The sequence below is a fragment of the Ylistrum balloti genome, unplaced genomic scaffold (genome assembly GCF_031769215.1).
Source record: "Ylistrum balloti isolate Yb309-2 unplaced genomic scaffold, AGI_CSIRO_Ybal_v1 Utg371300, whole genome shotgun sequence".
Taxonomy (NCBI): domain Eukaryota; kingdom Metazoa; phylum Mollusca; class Bivalvia; order Pectinida; family Pectinidae; genus Ylistrum; species Ylistrum balloti.
The window spans coordinates 1-17,635 of record NW_026782697.1 but is presented as its reverse complement, the minus strand read 5'-3'; the positions used below and the strand labels follow the sequence as shown (position 1 = coordinate 17,635).

Here is a 17,635-nt window from a genome sequence, read left to right as displayed (position 1 = left end):
GTTGCTCCTAACTGATGATATTGATGTTTGTCAAGTGTTTTTATACTCTCCAAAATGAATTTGGGGGTATACTAGAATGACCTAGTCTGTCTGTCTGTTTTTCTGTCTGTCCGTCATCTGCATTTGTCGTCCAGAGAAGTCCACCTAAACCAGTAAAATGATGTGCATTGCAACTCTTTTATTTTTTTCATTGTATGTAATGGCTACATATACTTATATCTGCTGCCTAGTAAAAATTACAGAAATTATGGATGACAAAAATCATAGAAAATTATTTAGGAATGTTGCATTGAGAAGGTTCCAGATTTGTTTTAATATCAGCACATATTTTGAACAAGCAAGAGGTTTAGAAAAATGACATTTGACCAGTGGCATGCTAGGATAAAGTAATTACATTAGTTTAAAGCACTCAAAAACAATGTTGGCACCTATTGTATTCAACATGTATGACATCTGAATTTGTGATCAAATCTAACGTGGGTCTGAGAAGATTGAAATACATGCCTTTTAAGTAAAGATTACTTATAATTTCATGTTCTGTAATAATGGAATCATTTATTTTGTACAGTACGTAACAAATCACTTGAGTTTCCTCCAGTACATGTTGCAAGAAGGTGCCCTCTATCTCCCATGGAGCCGGGCACGAGATATCTGGGGCACATTGATCGGCAGTTCAGAGGCATGTGACTGGGACAGAGAGGTGAGTTATTAAAATGAAGTGTTTTTGTTTTATGTTAAATTGATTAAAACAAAAAAAGAAAAAAACCTTTGTAGAAGATAGTGTTATGGAGAATTTAAGAATCTTTTTTAAAGGTACCAAAATATACTTGCTTTGGAACAAATTATTGAAGTGCAGTTTCGTTGGTAGGAAAAGGCTGAATTTTGTTAACATGAATAGAGGTGAAGATGAATTGTTTGTCTGGTTAATCTTCTCCCTAGGATATAAGGAGTTTTTTCGGCCAATCACAATACTTTGAAACATCTCAAAGAAATGTTGATTTTTACCAAATTATAACCAATTTTAAGCAAATGATAATAAGAAGTTGTTTTTTGCAGACCTGTTATGACTGGTTCAGTCATGGGCTTACAGATCTGGAGATGGAAACACAAAGCCAGTTGTTTCAGAAGGAACTTCTGAAGCTAGACCCTGCTAAGCTCAGTGAAAAAGGTAAGTTTGCACTTGACCCATCTAAGTGTAGTAGGTAAAAAATAATGATGGTAGAAGGATCAGTGATAGGCATTGCTTTAATTTCTTAATTTCTTTGTTTTATGTTTGTTTGGATGCCACCATGGAAACAAAAATCCAATTGAATTGGGCTTAAGTAGAACAATGTAAATTTTCTTATTTTCAAATTTTCTGTAGTCATGACAACCAGATATTTAAAGAGTTTAAAGAGTACATGACTTGCTATTTATAGACATAAAAAGTTACCTTAAACATTCATTTGATTTTAGGTTTTACCTGTTTTAAAAGCTTCTTTGAAAACGTCAACAAATTTGAACATCGCCTTAAATCTGATGGGAACAAATTGGTAAGTGGTAGATGATAATTGGTATGTATGGTTTGGTAAGTGGTAAATGATAATTGGTATGTATGGTTTGGTAAGTGGTAAATGATAATTGGTATGTATGGTTTGGTAAGTGGTAAATGATAATTGGTATGTATGGTTTGGTAAGTGGTAAATGATAATTGGTAGGTATGGTTTGGTAAGTGGTAAATGATAATTGGTAGGTATGGTTTGGTAAGTGGTAAATGATAATTGGTAGATATGGTTTGGTAAGTGGTAAATGATAATTGGTATGTATGGTTTGGTAAGTGGTAAATGATAATTGGTAGATATGGTTTGGTAAGTGGTAAATGATAATTGGTAGATATGGTTTGGTAAGTGGTAAATGATAATTGGTAGGTATGGTTTGGTAAGTGGTAAATGATAATTGGTAGGTATGGTTTGGTAAGTGGTAAATGATAATTGGTATGTATGGTTTGGTAAGTGGTAAATGATAATTGGTAGGTATGGTTTGGTAAGTGGTAAATGATAATTGGTAGGTATGGTTTGGTAAGTGGTAAATGATAATTGGTAGGTATGGTTTGGTAAGTGGTAAATGATAATTGGTAGATATGGTTTGGTAAGTGGTAAATGATAATTGGTAGGTATGGTTTGGTAAGTGGTAAATGATAATTGGTAGATATGGTTTGGTAAGTGGTAAATGATAATTGGTAGGTATGGTATGGTTTGGTAAGTGGTAAATGATAATTGGTAGGTATGGTTTGGTAAGTGGTAAATGATAATTGGTATAATTGGTAGGTATGGTTTGGTAAGTGGTAAATGATAATTGGTAGATATGGTTTGGTAAGTGGTAAATGATAATTGGTAGGTATGGTTTGGTAAGTGGTAAATGATAATTGGTATGTATGGTTTGGTAAGTGGTAAATGATAATTGGTATGTATGGTTTGGTAAGTGGTAAATGATAATTGGTATGTATGGTTTGGTAAGTGGTAAATGATAATTGGTATGTATGGTTTGGTAAGTGGTATGGTTTGGTAAGTGGTAAATGATAATTGGTATGTATGGTTTGGTAAGTGGTAAATGATAATTGGTAGATATGGTTTGGTTAGTGGTAGATGAAAAATGGTAGGTATGGTGTGATAAGATGAAAGGTAGGTATAGATTGATAGATGGTAGAAAATGAGTAAATGGTAGATGATAACTGGTAGATAAGATTTAGTAAGTGGTAGATGATAACTGGTAGGTAAGATTTAGTAAGTGGTAGATGATAACTGGTAGGTAAGATTTAGTAAGTGGTAGATGATAACTGGTAGGTAAGATTTAGTAAGTGGTAGATGATAACTGGTAGGTAAGATTTAGTAAGTGGTAGATGATAACTGGTAGGTAAGATTTAGTAAGTGGTAGATGATAACTGGTAGGTAAGATTTAGTAAGTGGTAGATGATAACTGGTAGGTAAGATTTAGTAAGTGGTAGATGATAACTGGTAGGTAAGATTTAGTAAGTGGTAGATGATAACTGGTAGGTAAGATTTAGTAAGTGGTAGATGATAACTGGTAGGTAAGATTTAGTAAGTGGTAGATGATAACTGGTAGGTAAGATTTAGTAAGTGGTAGATGTATAGAAAACAGTGTCACCACTCCACTGAACTTGGATTAAGAGTGCATTGTTTGGACTTTATTAAAATTACAATATTAACTTTGACAGGTTGTAGAGAATATTTAATTGTTTGGAGCTGAATATATTTATGTTATTATCTTTGACAGGTTGTAGAGAAGAGTGAATTGTTTGGACTGGACTATATTTGGGAGATCTGCTTAAATACACCTGATGAGTCGATAGCAAGTCAGGCCATTTCTCTGCTTTTGTCAGTTCTCTACACTAACTTGGCACCAAGACTTAAAAAGGTAGGTCAAGGACAAGTACATGGGCAGCTTGTTGTAGTAGGTCAGAAAGTCTAGCTTACTGTACGCAGGAAATCTTTAACTGTAGTTGAACTTCTGCCCTTTTGTCAAGAAGCAAAAATGAAAGATGTGCAGAAGTTTCAGGTCGAAGTTTATATCTTTGTTTGTAGGCATTTAAGGCAAATTTCTCTCTTTATGAAAATGAAAAGTTTTCAGTGAGGATGCACATATTTTCTTATATGAATTAGTTTACAGTAAATTCATAGTGCTATATCTACTCCCAGTTTGAGGAGCATTACATTCTAACTATATTACTTACTGAAATGATTGCAATAGAAGTGTTATGTTTTGGTGCTTGGACTGCCCTTTTGAATTTTTCTAGGACCCTGTGATACTACACAAGAAATTCAAAGCTGACAGCAAGAGTAGACTGGAGGTATGTTTCTAGGGTTGAATTATGAGAGGATAGGTAAAAAAAATCAATGTTTTGTTTATCTGTTTACAATCTGAGGGAAGAAATTTCATTATTGCTTTAAATTATCTTTGATTTTTCATGTAAATTTATGCTCAACATCAGTTGTAAATTGATTTATTGAGGAAACCATTTATTTATACTGTATCTGTTAAAATGAAATACAGATGATATCTACACGACTACAAGATGATACCAGGAAATAAAGTATATTTAAAATGAGAGGAATCATTTGGATTTATTCCAGATATGTAAGGTAAAGAAATATCTTTGTATCACTTGATATGTGGGAGTTTTTGAAATGTTTCACCTAGAAAGGTGCTGATACAGTTTACCCAGATCTCATACATTGTTAGGCGTTTGGTGTTGGATTTTCTGACATTTATGTCATGTTTCTTTATAGGCGGCCATGATTGGTATAGGGGGCACTGTGATAGCTCAGTCCATCTCCTGGGCAACCAAAACTCTCACAGCTGCTATTGTACCAGAAGTAGCTAATGTGCCTTTACCCTCTCGGTAAGAGTTTTTTGAATTTCTGCTATGGGGAGAAGGAGAGTGTCATATAGATTGATCCATGGTTCGGATCAATATCATAATCTTGAGAACCTTTCCTTCAAATCTTGTAGACATTTTTTAGGGTTTTTTTTTCAGTTTTTACACCTTATTTCCCAACTAATTTTTGCAGATTTTCCATTTGATCAAATGCCACATTAATAAATTTGTTTTAGAAGGTGTAATCTGTAGAAATGTTTAACTTATCAGAGTGGAGCAGTAAAAGCATAAAACTCAGGTGGATGATGTTTAATATCTTCTTACCTGGTAGCTGGTGCGATATAAATCCTACACCATCGACTAGTGGTCAAATTTATTGTGATTATCGTCTGACGATGAAAAGGAACAACGTTCTTATTATTATCATTAAAATTGTTCATTACGAACTGATGAAAAACATAATGCTACATGAACCAGAATAAAATTCCTTTTTAAACAAAACTATAACTGAATGTATTTTCCTGTTACATACTGTAGATAGGATAACTAAACAAATTTGCTGTTGTAAAATCTGTCGTACATGTCTTTCAGTAAAATGAATATTGATGGTCTTGCTAAATAAATAGTAGCCAATACTTTGTTTGCTTTATTTTAGGAACATCAAGCTGATGAACATTGAGCGGTTGATGTGGATCGCTGAGGAGTATGTGTTAAATGTAGAGGAGACACATCACACGACTCGCACCATCCTCCCCCACGGTGCATCCTTCCATGGACATCAGATGAACCTCACTGTAATGTCAGAATCACCCAAACAAGAATTCTTACTTGTGGTGAGTTATCAGACCTGGCTTGAAATATATACACACCACCTGTAATCAATGCTATCACACACATGAACACTAAATTCTTTTTAAATCTTCATTCATTCTTAATAGTTTTATGATACTACATTTTGTCTCTTCAGACCTTATGTCTATCAAAGGAAATTTAGGTTTGTTAAACCCTACTGTTTATGTTAATTACTCTTGGTGATTCCTGTCCAGCTCTTCTCTTAGTTAAATGATTTACTGGAAGAGCTATGATTGAATTTCAAAGGTATACAATAGCAAACAGGAAAAATAGTTCAATCGTATTGCAGCATTTGAAATTTTGTTAAGATTTACAACTGATAGGCAACACGGGAACCTGAATTATTTTATTCAGTATCAAAGTTGTTATGAAAAAACAGAGGAATTGACAACCTCAAACCTGATTGAAGAACATAGCAACCATCTGAGATGGCAAACATTACAAACCTTTGTGAAATATCAGCTTTACTTCCATTACTGATAATGAATATGTATAATTGTCTCGGTATACAAGCTGAATTATTTCTATCCTATTGAAAACTTTGCCACAAATTTGAACGATCACCTGCCTTTTGAAACCTTTGTGAGACATAGATCAGGATTATCATATGCCTGTTTAAATCTTTGTTAGACACAGATTTGGACTGTCATATGCCTCTTGAAATCTTTGTTAGGCACAAATTTGGACCATTATATTCGTCCTGAAACCTTTGTCAGACACAGATTTGGACCATTACATTCATTCCGAAACCTTTGTCAGACACAAATTTGGACCATTACATTCATCCCGAAACCTTTGTCAGACACAAATTTGGACCATTGTATGAACCAAATCTTGAAAGTGTATGATTTGTATTTTGTTTACTTTCTACAGTGTCATAGTAATGAAACTCTTGGATCAATCCGGTCAAAAATATCCAGCAAATTACGCCAGACCCCAGAAAACATACAAGTGGTTGCTCAGGACAAAATGGTAAGGAATCAATATTTGGTTTTCCTTTTGCTTTCCTGCTTCGCACTGTTCAAGAAAATGAAAAGATTGTATTAGTAAATTTAATTTTTAATATTCATAAAATGCTTGTATAGGAAATGAGTCTGAATTGGAATTAGTCACAAATCATCACACCAAAAAAAGTTCCTCTAGTTATAATTTGGTGTTTCATCAATAGCTCATCCAGAGCAAGTCTTGCTTCAAGTGATTACATGTGAAATTCAGCTTTTAATCATACAAGTATTTAGATTGATTTAGGAATTATCATAAAACAGGTTTTGATAATAATGTTAGACACACTTTCTTTAAGCTTGGGATTAACGACGACCAGAAATTACTGAACCAGCTAGAAATTGAAGACAATCAGGTGATTCAAGTAAGGCTAGCAACATCCTCAGCTCTCCAATCATCACAAGTCAAGGAGGTAAGTGAACCTAAACAGAATCATCATTACTTAATGAAGGGTAGCCTCATGTTTATGTACAATGTTTTGTTTTGTTTCACAAAAAATGTTGAATTTTCATTGGTTTTGCATGTTATGGTGTTCATAATATTATGTCGAGGATTCCTTAATGATTTAACAGGGAGCCAACTCATGAACTTTGACCTCCAAAAAAAGATGTTAGATTATCGGTCAATGGTTTAACAATAAGGGGAGCATTTGCTTGTACATGTATTGCAGTAGACATCACTCCATACTACCAGACATGACCTTATCATATATTACAATACAGCACAGTACTTTGGTTTCCATGGTTTCTAACACTCAGTTTAAAACCATGGTTACTAACACTCAGTTTAAATTGCAAGTTAAATTGTAATGTAGTTTCCAAAAATCTAGATACAACATTAATTGAAAAAATAATTTCACAATAGCCTTACTCTGTTTTTATCAAAAAGATATTTTCTGATGAGGAAGGTATCAGAAAATATCCGGGTTTTTTTGTTGTCATGGACTGATATCTATATGTAATATTATGTTTTACTGATTCTGAGACAAATTGTAACCTTAGTTTTATTTTCATTTTATCTTCATATCAAGTCTCCCCTTAATGATGACCCCAGGGTTTGGGGAAATTTAGTTTTTTATAAGATGTCAAAGACATGTTCACTAGGTGATTAAATGATGATGTTAGATTTCTCGGGGGAACCTATCTAGATCCTTCATTGGTGATGGTCATTTATGATAATGATGACTGAAGATTGGACGAAATCATGTTAGTTTCTTTGCTGTTCCTGTTAATACTCACAAAGTGTTGATGTGGTGTGACTGAGGGTTATGCATGTATTCACTATGTGCTTCTTGTATGACATATGTCCAGAATTTGCATGGATTTGGCTATTTTTTCACATATCTACCTGGAATGTCACAGAATAAGATTTTTTCTCCGTCAGAATGCCTAAACTGTAGTTGTGTATCTCAGATTTATTTTGTTTATTTACGTTTCTTTCCGTTACCCAGATTCAGGAAAGCCTAAGAATAGATGAGGTAATTGCCTATCGTATCTGTGTGTACTTTATATATAGCCTTGTTTCTGCTTCATCTTTATTTCAACATCTCTCATTAGCACGATTCTTTCTGATTTATTTTCTACCTTCCCTTTAGTGTAACCTACTGGTCACTGCTCTGAAATACAAACTAATAAAAACTACTGATTATATAAAAAGCAATTGTGGGGAGACTCGCAAGACTCTGCTTTGTCACTGATGTGAAATGTCAGAGCAGAATCCTGTGGGTTTCTGATGAGGATAAAAAAAGAGGAGTATTTACTCCTGAAGCCAGACTTCAAAATGAAGTATATTCTACTTTAGTTAAAGCAGGATGCTGGTTTCAGCTTACCTGTGGAATAACATCCACAATACTCCAGGGGTTACGGCCACTTTGGCTCACTGCACCCCTGGAAGATGGCACAGCAAAATTGAAGGCACGAGCAAGGTAATTTGATTGGTTCCAGGAAAAAACTCTGACCAATCACAGGCTGATACACTCCTTTTGAAGATTTCAAAGGAGTGACACCCAGCTTCAAAGCCATAACAATATACTGTTATTCAGCCTTGAGATTCGTTTGATGTACATCAAAGGATCAAACTAGTCTTTTTGTCTTGTGCACCAAGACTCACACATGGAACTTTCAATTGTGCCAAGATGATGAAGTAGAAGCTTCTATATCATAACCATTAAGAAATTGATGGATGACCTGTCAAAAATTACACATCATTTTCATCAGAAGTATGGTGGCTGGCCTGTTTAGACTTGTAAGGTCATCAGACAGCACAGCCTAAATGATGAATGTCAAAGTGACAATACAAATGTTGACAACAAAAAGACTATTCTTTATAGGTATTCTGTTATTTATGATATACTTTTTCTAAAAATTAAGATAGAAAACATTTTAAAAATGTTTTGGCTTATAAAATTAAGGCTTATTTTTTATGTCTGTAAAATTCTTGTTTTTCATTATTTATTTATTAATCTATTTCTTTTTTATATTGAAACATTTAAGGGTAGCAAAAAGTTAATAACATAGAAGGTGTATTGAGTAATGATCGTGTTTATAAGGTGTAAGAAAGTTACATAATCACAATCTTTTTTTAGTATTATTTAGCTCACACAGAAGCTCCAAAAAACTGGTAAGCTTATATCATGACGCAGTGTCCATCGTCTGTCTGTTTTTCTAGTATTACTACTAGTCATGAACATCTAAGTGGATTTTGACCAAATAAGGTCAGAAGATCCTTGAGGGAAGGGGAACAAAGTTTGGTTAAATGATGGTTCTCCGTGTAGGGCTCAATAGGGGAAATGTTCCAAGTTCTTTAAAATCCTACTCCTTCTGTGGGAATGATTGGATTTCACCCAAATTTGGTCTGAAGCATTCTTTGGGGGAAGGGGAATTAATTATAAATGGTGGGTCCTGGCCCCCTTGGGCAGGGTCAAGTACAGAAAGTAGAACAAATTCTTTAAAATCCTTCTCCATGTGTAGGATTGAATGGATTTGCTAAAATTTGATCTGAAGCATTCTTGTCTCTATCAGGAATACTATAAGTGCTACAGGATTTTTATTTTAACCTGAATGATACATCCAGGTAATTCTACAGATGCTGCTTTAACCATTTTTATTGCTGTACAGACGGTTGATAACAAATGTTCAGTTCAATGAATAAAAAGCTGAAGTAGCCAGGTGAGTAATTATGGCCCATTGGGACTCTGGTTATTTTATTTTTCAATCAATTTTTTATACTGCCGATGGGACTTAGTAGTAATGTTCATGACAGAGTAATGATTTGTAGAGAATAGCATGCTGGCATGGAGCCCTACAAAGTTTGTTCAATGACAGACAGATGGACAGATAGACGATGGACACTGTGGTATGACATAGCTCACCATTTCATTTGTAAGATATTTTACGATTGGGATTGGTTTCTAAGGCTGTGAAAGTTCTTTCTGTGTCAAATAATCATGTATATCTTCAGAACGGTGATCTATATAGTGAATATTTTGGTTATGTGTTTTGTTATTACTTAGCTTACGAAAATTATTATGTTTGAATATGCAAGTTTATTGTGTCGCATGTTTGTTTGGAACATTAAAATTTTTCACCTGTGAAGATACATTTTGCCTTACCTCAATAAGAACCATTGTATTTTAGTCCGGCTATCGGAATAAAAAATTGTCATACACCTATATGTTACCTATATTAGCTCTGCCAACATTAGATATCAGCATTAGCATGGAAACAGTTTTATTCCCCTAGAAACGGATGGATTTGTTCAAGAATTTTAGCAATTTACTTTCAGGAAATTTTAGATTGGTCTCATAACACAATGGAAAATTGCATGCAAGCTATTTCTGCTGAAATCTTTATTGAAAAACTTTAATAAATTTAGGGATGAATTCTCTATGTAGTTTATTTATGAAGTTTTAACTTACAGCAGTAATAGAGGTCTGAAATCTTCTTTGTGAAACCCTGTGTGAATTTTATTTCATCAGCACTGTATTGCATGATGCTTTCTTTGAATAAATATTCATGGTTTACTATGAACCATCAGTACATGTTGAGGCTAGCAAATCAATTCAATTTTAGGTAAATAGCTGGTTAAGAAGTTGTACAATAAAAATATGTGAACACAATTCAGTTGAAAATGTTTACAACCTATTACAATGAAATGTTAACTTACACAATGTAAATACCCTGTGTATGACTCCTTACAATGAATAATAACATTCCTAATTATGTAATGGTGTCTGGGCTAATAAGCTTCACCTGTACAGGAATTGTATTATGTAATGGTGTCTGGGCTAATAAGCTTCACCTGTACAGGAATTGTATTGCCTTAACTAACCACTACTTGTACATCAAGTTCCACTGCACACATTATTTACTTGGTCAGGTTTAAAGTATTTATTCTGTAAACTTATTCTGTATTCTTATACTGTCATTAAAATTACAGGATTCAGATAAAAAACGTCCAGATTTAAATCTCAGTGTCTAGATCAGTAATGTTCCAACCTACACAGAAATTATAAAGTTTTGACTAATGAGATATATACTGAAAGTGTTGGGAACTACTGTTTCCTGACGAAAAAGAATCCACTCTACACTAGCAGCCATGTTATCTGCACTGATACAGAATCGGATCTGCAAAGGATTTCCACTTCTATGTAAACATAGTATTAACTTATACGATACAGGATGATATCTGAAAAAAAGATGAGGAAGTATCACAGATATATGATCTATATATCTATGTTAATATTTATGTTGATGAAAAAGTTGTTAGATTTTGTTATTGTTCATCTCTTCATTTACTAAATATACCATCAGAGAGTAAATTAAGTACCTATTATCACATCAAACTATTTCCACGTAGGAAAAATATTGTCTGACTACTGTAAATTACATAAGAATTTGTAGTTTATTACAATCAATAACGATTACACAATTACCACCAGGAAAAAATACCTTGTAATTGAAATGTAATTACAATTACATGGTAAATTTTCACTGTAATCAATTAATTACAAGTAACTGAAAAAGTCTTCAGTTACTAACAACTGCAAATTACATCAGAATTTGTATATTTGTTTATTACAATCAATAACGATTACACAATTGCAATTACCCCATGCCTGTTATAATTATTTTGTTGTTTTCTGTACATCCAGTGCCCAGATGAAAATGTCATCACCTTCACCATGCATAGGTACAAATATCCATAGTTTTATCATAAGATAAATTGGTACATCATGAGGATTCTTGAAAAAAATTAACTGCTTTATACTGTAAATGGTATATTGTAGATTGTGTATTTTAATCTTTTTGTCATTCTTTTTCAGCCCCCAGCAACACCAACTTCAAAGCAGTCTTTTGATCTAGAACAGGTAAGACATTTACTGAACATTACAATATAGTTGTGGCTTGGGATAGGGATTGAATTTAATATCATTTTTCTAAATAAAGCTGGAAATGAACTCCTGTAAGGGCCTGAGATATAAAGTAGACAACGAGTCACTGTTATGATCTGTTTTATATTAAAAATTCTAAAGAAATTGATGTATTCCAGTGTTGTGTAAAAATTTTAATGACTTCTGTATTTACAAAATATTTGTGTTATGTAGCAAATCTGATTTTTCCTGCAGGAGAAGATGTTACCAGGAGTTGTAATGGCTATGGGCGGACAGGTGTTTGAAATGCTCTACCAGCTTGCAGACTTAGACGAACCACGGTATTGTGAAAGACTTTCTTCTTGTGAACTTTTTACTTATTGAACAGTCAGCTGTGTAAAGTCCTGAAGTCTTTTAATCGACCATTTTAGAACACTAGGTTTCTTTCCTATGTAGGCTTGTCATGTATGTAAAGTAGGTGTTTAACATACAGGTGAAGGATATTATCATAAATCAAAATTTAAAACATGATTCTGAATAAGTATGAAAGACTATCTAAGTAAATATTTCTTACCTTATTGATGATTTTGTCTGACCATTAGAATCACGTCCCGTGTGCGTAAGCTGCTGATGCTGATCCCAACCGATCCAGCAATATCGGAGTCCCTTGACTCCATCAGTAACAAGGTTAGTATCATTACTACATGTCAGAGTCCTTCAGCCTGTATCTCAATACAACAATTTTTATAGGTATTCTGTACAAATATTTTGAGTGTTTCAAGAAAGATTAAAATTGCAAGGAATAAAAATAATGCCTGCTCTAGGGTACCTTGAAATTACAATAAGAAGGTTTGGCTTGTTTCATAATTTTGATAAAATCGAAAATAAGAATTAGAATATATTGGTAATTTGGTAATAATCAAAGGGAGAAATGTTGGTTTTAATAGAATTTGTTATGTAATGGGCGATAAAGAAGTCAAAAATGTCAGACAGTGGCCTAAAAGTGTGTATTATAATAATACAATGTAATGCTTATTGTCCTAACAATCCTATTCTACAGGTCTCCAAACAGATGGGGTCTGGTGATGACATCAGTCCACGCGCCAGTCCTCGTAAGACAACAGCCACAATCACCCCTGTGTCAAGTCCTCGTCTACCACCAAAGGAAGTGCTCAAGGTTTTGTTTGACTCTGGAGCCCAGGACATGTCAGCCTTCAGGGTGCTATACAACCTGGAAGTAAGAAACTCATTTTAGATGTGTATAAAATAAGAATTGCTCTCTCAACTTCAACTTTCTCGTTGATGTGTTCTATCCATTTACATAAAGTATTACCATATTCTGTACAGTCTATATACGTATCTTCATGACATTGCTTTTACATTCTGATTTAGGTACTGAGTTCCAAACTGATGCCCACAACAAGTGATATAGGGACACGGCTCAGTGCTCAGCAATTCTGTGAAGACTTCCTCAACTGTGATGGTTTACAAATGGTTGTGAATGTCCTCCAGCCTGAGAGTCTTGCTCCAGAGTTAAATTATACCACACGCCAGGGCTGTTACTCTATCTGCCTACAGCTGGCCCGATTTCTCCTGTGTGGTCAAACAGTAACTGGTGAGGCCATTAGTACAGAAGGGGTGGTAGCCCTTCCCTCGGAGGCTGGTGATACACCTAAGGTCACTCTGTCGGCCACACCTCCTACATCCCTGACCAGTCCACTGACTATTAATGTGGAAAGAGCAGTCACTGCTGCTGGGCATGCAGTACAGGTAAGATCCTAGTGTTATAGTGTACACCATGGATATCAGTTTATTTCTATACTTAGACTTCCATTTCTAAAAATAAAACCAGTCGGATTGATGAATGATTAGCAGAATCTGTTAATCAAATTTCAGGTCACCAAGTGACTATTTTGAATTTGAATTTTTTTGTCTTACCTGTTGAAGCTATGGACTATGGTGTTGCGGCATCAACATTTCATAATGTTTTGCATTTAGACCTGTTACTTAAAAAGTATTAGTCAAAAAATGGTACATACCAGGTAGCTAAATTATGTAATGGACACCTCAATACATTTATCATTCATTAAATTTCAGAAAAAAATGACCGTCCAGCAATTCTGAAAACAAACATTGTTGAAAAGCCAGACTTTTAAGTTTTAGCGTTAACTCAGTTTGCTAGTTTGTTTAAAATGTTGTATACAAGCAAAGCAAACAGGCAAGACATATATGTAAATCTTGTTTTGTGAGTGTATTTCATCTTTTCATTTCAGTTCAAGTTTTCCATTTTTTGTGAAATTTTCATCTCAAATTTTTTCAATTTTCTATTCCAATTGGTGTACGTCATCCTGGGGCTTTCTAGGTAAAAATGTGATTAATGATTTACAGCAGAAGACATCAGGTTTGTTCAGCATTATAGAAAAAACAAAGGATTTATATTTTGTTTTTACAGACAATGGGTGTGCACGTCTTTACAGAAACAGTTTCTTGTTTTATGAGGGTGACATGGGCTGCGGCTGCTGGTCGGCTACATCTCCTGAGTTCTCCTCAGCCAATCATAGAAAGCTCCAACATGTATGGGTGTGGCTGTCGTAGTCGACAGAGTAGCACTGGTGAGAATTCTACTATATAGAGATTTGTTATAGAATTATTTATCAAAATATCCAAAATAATGATCTATTAGGTAATACTGTACTGTAAAAAGTAATAAGGACCAAGTAAAACAAATATCCCACCCTGCAGAGTTCTTGAGTCAAGAAGGAATAGCCCTTAAGGTACCAAGACCCTGAACAGATTTTCAAAATAAATAGTGATGTAATAATAAAGTTTATAGTGACGTGCTACAAATGTTTCATCCATTTTGATTTAACAGGCAGCACAGCCAGTACTAACAGTGACAGTGACTGCCAGACACTACATGCTGGTGTGTGTATAAGGCAAACATTCATCTCTTCTAAAGACTGCAATATAGCTAAAGAAGCATTAGAAATTCTCGTGGCTTGTCTTCAACTACGTAGCGAGTTACTAGGTAAGCACCATGTTCATTCATCAGTGAGTGAGATGACTGAAGCAATAATTGATCAAAGTATTTTGATGATATTTTAGTTTCTAAATTACTCTATGCAAAACTTCATTAATTTGTAAAGCTATTGGCTGTATATTAAATATCACTTGATTCTAACTTTTATTTAAATCACAGTGTTATACATAATAGTATGTACTGCACTGAAAATAATTTTTTATCCTGAAATGAGTTCCTGTAATAAGTGTGGGTATGTGTGGTTACAAGGTAAACTACGATGTGTTGGTGATTCTGGTGTACAGCAATAGATAGGGGTAGTCATTTCACCAGATATTAGCAATTTGTATGATAAAAATGGTCATGGTTCTGATTTACTATAGTATTACTGCATAAGTAAAATTCATTAATTTCTATGGGGGGATTTATTTTCATGTAATTTGTGAGTACTCGATAACCATGAATATTTATGTGCACAAGATTATAAACAAAGAAATGTTGACATGGAGTAAAGTGCTAGTGGATTTTGTGAGCAAGATTTATCCTCAAAATCAAGAGCCAACAAAAAAATATATTTCTGGAAACAATGAAATTCGAGCCCCATGAAAATGCAGGAATTTACAGTATACTTGATAATAAAGTTGGTACGCAGCATGTTCAACACAAACAATTGCTTCCTGTTTTACTATGTTTTTTGTGAACATGTTTTTTTGTTTTATTTTCAGCCTCATTCTACTCGCTGCCATGTGTGAGTGACTTCATTATAGACATCTTAGTAGGCTGTTCTCAATCTGACATTAGGAATGCAGCTCTCGACCAGTTTTATCTTCTCAGTCAGACTCAATTATCTCTAACTGAGAGCAGCACAGTCAACTCTGTTGGACACCAAACACCACACCAGTTCATTTTGAAAGTGCTTCTGAAGGCTTATCTCCCCTTCTGGGTATCTTCTGCTAGTACTAGGGGTGCTAGTCAAAGGTAAGACATGTGACTGTATCTCTATTTAGGTGGCATTCACGTAACCCAGTTGCAACAGTTCAGGTGGTCTGGAATTATTCCATAATACGTGAACGCACTTGTACTGGATGTTGGACCTGATATATGTAAAGCTCAGAATGTACAGTCTCGGTATTTCCTGTCAAGCATAAATCAATTAACTAAAATTAAGATTAGTTTTGGACAGGTACGGCTGGACCTCTCAATCTGCATGTACCAAATATTTCGCAGTCCAGCCTCGGTCCCCAACTGTACCTTGCATTTTGCTTGCGGGCTCAACCGGTCCAACCCTTTCAAGTGCTTAAGCGAAAGTGCCTTTAATTGTTCAGCAGTATGACATTCAGCTATTATCTACTTAGTACATATGTTTTTTGAAGATATTTATTGTAAAATGGAAATGTGCAATAGACATATTTCTGACAGCATTAATGGAAGTAACTGTTATTCTGTTTATTGATTTTATTTTCATGCCATGGCACATTGTCCTTTTTTCTGTCTGGCATCAACTTTTCCATTTAAACAACTTCTTCTCAATTACCAGCAGACCAAAAGTCATGGTATTTGTCTGATGGGTGTTGGAATGAAATGACCTTGACCTATATTGAAGTTCACAGTGGAAAAACTATTTGAAAACTGTAAAAGATTTCTTCTTGTAAACTGAAAGTCCAGGAAGCATGATAGTTGTTTCTAGGTCAAAGCCCAAAAGATTTTGTGAAGAAAGGAAATGGCATTTACTTAAAATCTAGATCTTAACTATCAATGTTAAGATTTAAGTATTAGAAGCTCTTTGTTGTGGGTATTGGTTAAAATTGCCAATGGTTTTTAGTCAATATATTTGTGATATAACTCTGATTCTATTTTAATGAACATTGAATACCAGGTGAGTACTGCAGGCCCATTGGGCCTCTTGTAGCTCACAAGGTCTGAAGGCATTGCCCAATAGGGGAAATTGAGCAAATTCTTTAAAATCCTGTGCCTCCTGTAGGAATGATTGGATTTTGCCTCTTGTGGAAAGTGAATATTTCTGAAAATTTCTTTAGAGTTTCCATCCTCCAAAAAAGTCATGAAATAAAACTCATAGAAAATGGCAAGCTTCACAACTAAACATGTACACTGAAACCTGTTCAGGAATGTCCTTTTGATAGTATCCATTGGTATATATCTATTGGTATATTTATAATGATAAATGATTAATATAGAAATGTTTATGTGTTCTGATGTCATTCCAGGTTATTAATGCAGTGTTCACAATATTTTGATCTGCGATGTAAATTGTTGGGAAAACTTGAGTGGTATGTATCTACAGATCTAGAATAATGAATACACACCTATCAGCATGAATCTAAAAAAAGATATTGTTTATTAATGCCATTTAAAATAATTAACACTATGGTCATATCTGCTGTCAAAATGGATATCTTGTGAATGGAAATATAGATCTCTCTCTTGAAACTTTTTTTTTCATGACACCAACAGTTTAAAACATTTTAAACTTTCTGGGTGGATATTTTGGTGTTGATTTTCCATGCCGTACAAATTTCAAATGTGTCAGTATGTTTGTGTAATAGTGAGGGATTTTGGTTGCAGTTGAAGATCAAAAGAAGTTATCATTAGATGTGCCTACTATGTTGGAGGATGAGATCAATTGGTTAGGAAACTTTGTACCATCTACAAACCTAGATCTGTCCGATACAGACAACAGTTTACTGGCAGGTCATTTAAAACTCATCAAGACCCTGTTTACATGTGATGGTGTCGACAAAGTAGTTTGGTATGATATTACAATGCTATACAATTAATATAGATATATGAAAATGTTTTTTTTAAATGTTAGTACAAAATAAATTCACGGTTGATAATATTCTTTTTCTAAAGCAAAATTGTAACTTACAAGAATATTATGACTTGCAGTCAAAAACAACTTCTTTCTTTTTAAAAGTTTGGTTCAAGTTTAATAAAAGAATATTTGAATTTATGAGGAAAAAATCCAGTGAAATGAAGCAGGGGAGATAATACTTTT

At 34.1% G+C, this 17,635-nt stretch overlaps 1 protein-coding gene across 1 annotated transcript in view; it reads left to right on the top strand.

The window, feature by feature from the left end:
• The window catches only part of LOC132561898 (ubiquitin carboxyl-terminal hydrolase 24-like), a gene marked incomplete at its 3' end in the record, with an annotated part of 28,192 nt that extends 10,806 nt beyond the window's left edge, over positions 1–17,386 (top strand). Inside the window, 21 exon segments of the mRNA XM_060226608.1 lie at positions 569–700; positions 1,057–1,168; positions 1,456–1,532; positions 3,274–3,414; positions 3,794–3,847; positions 4,287–4,399; positions 5,031–5,208; positions 6,101–6,199; positions 6,528–6,641; positions 7,680–7,706; positions 11,553–11,597; positions 11,856–11,941; positions 12,203–12,287; positions 12,661–12,837; positions 12,993–13,370; positions 14,053–14,212; positions 14,473–14,628; positions 15,345–15,597; positions 16,845–16,893; positions 16,895–16,907; positions 17,203–17,386. Of these exon segments, the coding sequence (XP_060082591.1) occupies positions 569–700; positions 1,057–1,168; positions 1,456–1,532; positions 3,274–3,414; positions 3,794–3,847; positions 4,287–4,399; positions 5,031–5,208; positions 6,101–6,199; positions 6,528–6,641; positions 7,680–7,706; positions 11,553–11,597; positions 11,856–11,941; positions 12,203–12,287; positions 12,661–12,837; positions 12,993–13,370; positions 14,053–14,212; positions 14,473–14,628; positions 15,345–15,597; positions 16,845–16,893; positions 16,895–16,907; positions 17,203–17,386 (2,633 nt within the window).
• Between the last annotated feature and the right edge of the window lie 249 nt (positions 17,387–17,635).